The sequence below is a fragment of the Rousettus aegyptiacus genome, unplaced genomic scaffold (assembly GCF_014176215.1).
Source record: "Rousettus aegyptiacus isolate mRouAeg1 unplaced genomic scaffold, mRouAeg1.p scaffold_m13_p_3, whole genome shotgun sequence".
In the NCBI taxonomy this organism is placed as follows: Eukaryota; Metazoa; Chordata; class Mammalia; order Chiroptera; family Pteropodidae; genus Rousettus; species Rousettus aegyptiacus.
In genome coordinates this window covers 108,322,585-108,327,959 of record NW_023416306.1, presented here as the reverse complement: position 1 = coordinate 108,327,959, position 5,375 = coordinate 108,322,585, and the positions used below count along the sequence as shown (strand labels likewise).

Here is a 5,375-nt window from a genome sequence, read left to right as displayed (position 1 = left end):
CGGCATCAGAACTAATGATTACTTTCATTTTTATCACTAGACATTAGTTTTGTCTATTCTAAAATTTCATTTAAATAAAATTTCACTCTTTGGTTTTGAATGTCTTCTGCCTAACACAACAATGTTTTAAAAATGCATCTATGTTGTTTCATGTACTAGGTTAAGATTTTAAAAAATTTGTTACTGAGTAGTAATCTACCGTATGAATGTAGTCTAGTCCCATTTTGGTGTCTATTTCTCAGGCGACCTAAATTAACATAATTGGTACTGGAAGAGGTCTGAGAAAACAGGTGATAAACAGGGATTTGTATCTGTTTTGCTCACCACCTGCTGGGCAAATGGGACCCCATTGCAAGTAGCAGAGGGGAGACAGAGAGGCCTTGGCATAATACAGATGCCTGAGTGCTAAAACTTTTACTGGTGCTGATCTGGGAAAAGCAACACTGCTGCAGGTGAATGAGTCAGTTATTTGAGAGATAAGGGGGAGAAACATTCCTACAAATCGCAGAGTTTGTTTATTGCTAACTTGTGTTGGTGTCCATGTGTGAGGGGCAGGTTTCCTGTGTGAATGTGTCCTGAAGCCTTACCTGCTTCTGTGATTCTGATTTTGCATTCTCCTAGGGCGCAGGAGACTTTCAATTAGTTTCTGATTTTTCACAAATGTAATTTGTCTATTAATTATTGCAGAATTGATGAGTTTGTGAGGGGAAGGAGGAATTCCTGATCTGTCATGTTGCTGATGTCACTCTTAGCACCAAGCATCAAAGCATGCTGTAATGTGGTTAATCTTGAAAACACTAGGCTAGAGAAGAGAAGCCAGTCACAAAAGACTGGCTCCCCCACCTCCCCCCACACACACCTTGTTCCCCTTGGCCCAGACCTAGATAGTCATTAACTGACTCTTTGCCCCTTAGGATTTTCCTAGTGTGAACATATTTAATACAAAATGACTCATGCATATGTGCTCTTTTGTCACTCATTTCTTTCACATAGCCTAATGGTTTTAAGATTTACGCATATTGTACCATGTGTCAGTACTTGATTTCTTTTTATTGCCAAATAATATTCTATTATATGGATACACTGCATCTTGTTTATTCATTCATCAGTTGATGAACATTTGGGTTGTTTTAATTTTTTTTTTTTGACTGTCATGATTAAAGTTTCTATAACTGTATGTGTACAACTTTTTTACTTGTATTACATTTTCATTTTTTTGTGAGTGCATATATTTGGAGTGAAATGGGTAGGTCACCTGGTAATTCTATGGTTAATATTTTGAGAAACTGCCAAAATTCTCTCCAAAATAGTTGTACCAATTTTCATTCCACCATCAAAATATGAGGGTTCTACTTGTTCCTCATTATTTTAGAATTTTGACTTACTCATATATTCTGGACACAAGTCCCTTACCAGAAACATGATTTCTAAATATTTTCTTCCATTCTGTGCACTATCTTTTTGCTTTCTCCTGACTTTCATTTATGCTGGGGTTATAGTTTGTTTACCTTGTGATTTTCTTTTATGTGTAAGCTTTTGTTTCTAAAAGCTTTCTTGAGAATCTAGGATAGTCTGTTTTCAGGGAGCATGTTTTTTTTAATAAATATTTGTGTCTACTTCTGCCAAATGCCTCAGTCAACACCCTTAAGTAGCAACTTAAAAGGAAATTCTGACCCTGATGTGATGGAACAGACAAAGAATGAGATGACATGGCAAAATCTTGTTAGAGAATCAAGGATCAAGAATCTCCAAGAATCAACTTGAGATAGATATACATTTTTGTCTGCTTCTTCTAGGCAGGCTTTATTTTTAATTTTCTCTTCTTTTTTAAATTAAATTTATTGGGGGTGACATTGGTTAATAAATTTATATAGGTTTCAAGCGTACAATTTAATGATACATCATCCGTATACCGCATTGCATGTTCACCACTCAAAGTCAAATCTCCCATCACCATCTATTTGACCCCATTTATCTTTATCTACTTCCTGTCTCTCTTTCCCTTGGATAACCACGAAACTGTTGTCTGTGCCTTTGAGTTTTTATTTGTCTTGTTTGTTTGTTGCTTTCAGTTTTTATATCCCACATATGACTGAAATCATATGATTCTCAACTTTTTCTGTCTGGCTTACTTTGCTTAGCATGATAATCTGGAGATCCATTCAAGTTGTCAAAAATGACAGTATTTCATCTCTGCTTATGGTTGAGTAATAATCTATTGTATGTATGTACTACATCTTTTTTAACCATAATTGTATCTCTCAGCATGGCCTCCCATTTGTCTCCTTCCCTGTTCAGGCTCAAAGACCAGACCACAGAGCTCCCCCAAATGTGTAGGATCTATAGGCGATGATATTCGATAGATGCATTTGGAGTGCACAATGGTTTGGTGCTGGTTTATATTTCTGGAATAAAGTTCAAACTTCACAGTGGGCCTCTGGCATGATTTTTTACTCTCTTTTAACATATTGAATTGATTAAAAATTCTTTAAACAATTCTAACACTTTAAGATGTTTTGTAACCAGAGGGGTTCAGGATCTTGTGTGTGCTGTACATAACATTTTGTCAATAGGAGTACAATTTCATCCACCACTTGATATATGTTACCTTATAAATGGTTATGATTCTTTTAATAAAAGGTGTGATATAATGTAAATGATGACTTTTGTTTACTGCATAGAAATAGAGTCGAATATAATTTCTTTTAGCAAATGTTTTCTTCTGTTTGCCTCAAATTCTTCATGTTAATTCTCTTAAATGTATGAGCACCCTGCGTCTTTGTGTACTCTTATCTTTTTAACAGACAGCTCACAATAGAGGTTCATGTATTTCTTAGTTGTAGAGTTGAGTGATATTCTGCTAGAATATAATTATTTCATCTTTTTAAATTCATTCAATAGGTATGTATGAGTATGTGTATCAATATCTGTGCTAGTTACTAAAGATATATGACCTTAGAGCTTAATGACAAAGCTGACGTTAACTATAATTACACAAGTAACTACTACTACCAAACTTTGTGCAAAAGATGGAAATTGCAGCATGTTACAAATGAGTTAAATAATGAAATTTGGCCAAGGACATATAGGAAAGGTGTTCTAAAATGTAATATTTTACCTGGGTCCTATCCTCTAAGAGGGAGTTGGCAGGGTGACGAGGTGATAGAAGATAACTCCTAGTGAAGGAATCAGCCTGGAAGCAGTTCCAAGATAAGAAGATGCTGATGGTTTGGAGAACTTGAAAGAAAGTCAATGTGACTCTAACATTATGAAAAAGTGTAGATTAGAGCAACATTCCAGGGAAGGTCATATTATGTAGTGTTTGAAAGTCCAGTTAAGGGTACGCACCTAAGTCTTCATACCATGAAATAATTTTAGTCAAGGAAGAAACATTGAAAATTGTAGTTTAATGACATCACTTGGGTGCTCATAGAGAATGCATTGAATGGAGGGAAAAAGTTATGTGGTGGCTTAGGATCGATTACAAAGCTATTGCCTACAGCATGCGAGAAACATTTTGTCTTGAATCGAGAGAGAATATTTAAGATTAACCAACAATGAATATGAGATTCCCGATTCAGTATGCATGGCTCTCCTCCTCAAAACTCACGAGCGAATCATATCTAGCTTGTAATTGTTAAATTGTATATAATTATATATATAATCCCTATATGTAAGTAAAGATTAAAAGCCTAAAAGAAGCAAATTTAACTGTCGTTTTACATAAAGCACTTGGAAAAAAAGTTACATGGTATATTACATAAAACCAAAAAGTGTGCTTCTACTTTTATATATGGAAGTTTGAAAGCCAACTGTGCATACTTATAACATATCTGGGAGTGTTTAGTTTCTAGGCTGCTCTTTGTAATTGCATTGAAATCGTCCTTTCATTGCTTTTTCCTCTGTGGTATCGTATATTCATTCTGGTGTCTTATATGCGCTATACAGTCAAATTTATATTTTATTCTTATTCATTGCCTCATTGGTTCAAGTGATTACAGTCATAATTTTGCCATTGTTGTTAACACTATTTCAATCATGATTTGTAATAGTACCTCATTTAAATTTTTCTGCACCTAAGAGTGAAGCATGGTACATGAAGTGTTCAAATTTCTTAGCACAGTATTTGAAAGTTGTGTTAATTACATAGTGCTAAAATCTAGAAGTTTTGTGTGGAGCTAACATGCAGGAACCGTAATTTTCTCATAGCTTCTTGCATTTTCTGATTTCTTAGGGTGTAAATAATAGGATTCAGCAAGGGTGTGATAGCAGTGTAAAATACAGAAAGGATTTTATTGCCTGAAAAGCTACTGAATGGCCAGGCGTAGATAAATATACAAGGTCCAAAGAACAGAGAGACTACAATGATGTGTGCAGACAATGTGGACAGAGCCTTGGAGAGCCCTCCGGATGATCTTTGCCGTACAGTGACTAAGATGACAGTGTAGGAGACAAGCAGGAGGATGAAACAGATAAGTGAGAGCAGCCCACTGTCGGAAATGACAAATAATTCCAGGGTATATGTTTCAATACAAGCAAGCTTAATCACAAGAGGAAGGTCACAAAATATATTATCTATGACATTGGGGCCACAGAAAGGCAAGTTCACAGTTAATACCATCTGGCTCATGGTGTGTATAAAACCAATTATCCATGAAAGTATCACAAACCCATTCAGCAGCCTGTGGCTCATGATTGTCCCATAGTGCAGGGGTTTACATATGGCTACATATCTGTCAAAGGCCATGGCTATCAAAAGAGTCATCTCGGCACCCCCAAAGAAGTGCATAAAGAACATCTGGGCCATGCAGCCCCATATGGAGATGGCCTTGTGTTCGGTGAGCAAGTCGGTGATCATCTTGGGTGTGGTGACAGTGGAGAGGCACAAGTCAAAAAAAGAGAGGTTTCCAAGGAGGAAGTACATGGGAGAATGAAGGGTGGAGCTAGATATTACTGTGACCATAATGAGAGTGTTTCCCAACACAGTAGCACTGTAGACCAAGGAGAATGTCACAAAGAAGAAAATCTGAAGTTTCCATTGTTCTGAGAATCCTAGTAAAATAAACTCAGTCACTACAGATCCATTTTTAAGATCCATTTACTCAACTCAGCAAAGTCCCAGAACTTCTTTTATACAAAGAGAATAAAAAAAAAATGAAGTCATAGTTAGCACCAATGTTTTTCTATTTCCATTTGATGAATAATAGTTGGTGATATGAGAGCACATAATCTAAAATATATTAGCACATCACTGTTTATAATGTGAGATTATTTTATGGGTCACATCACTTCGAAACAGTTTTCTTAGAGTTATGAAGTAATTAAAGAATATTTGAAGGAGTGGAAGTTTTATTTTCTAGTGTTTTATTCTACCA

At 35.8% G+C, this 5,375-nt stretch overlaps 1 protein-coding gene across 1 annotated transcript; it reads right to left on the bottom strand.

The window, feature by feature from the left end:
• Positions 1-4,159: 4,159 nt before the first annotated feature.
• On the bottom strand, positions 4,160-5,098 carry LOC118600387 (olfactory receptor 4L1-like). Its single transcript, XM_036217918.1, has one exon. The coding sequence runs from the start codon at positions 5,096-5,098 to the stop codon at positions 4,160-4,162; it is 939 nt and encodes a 312-aa protein (XP_036073811.1).
• Between the last annotated feature and the right edge of the window lie 277 nt (positions 5,099-5,375).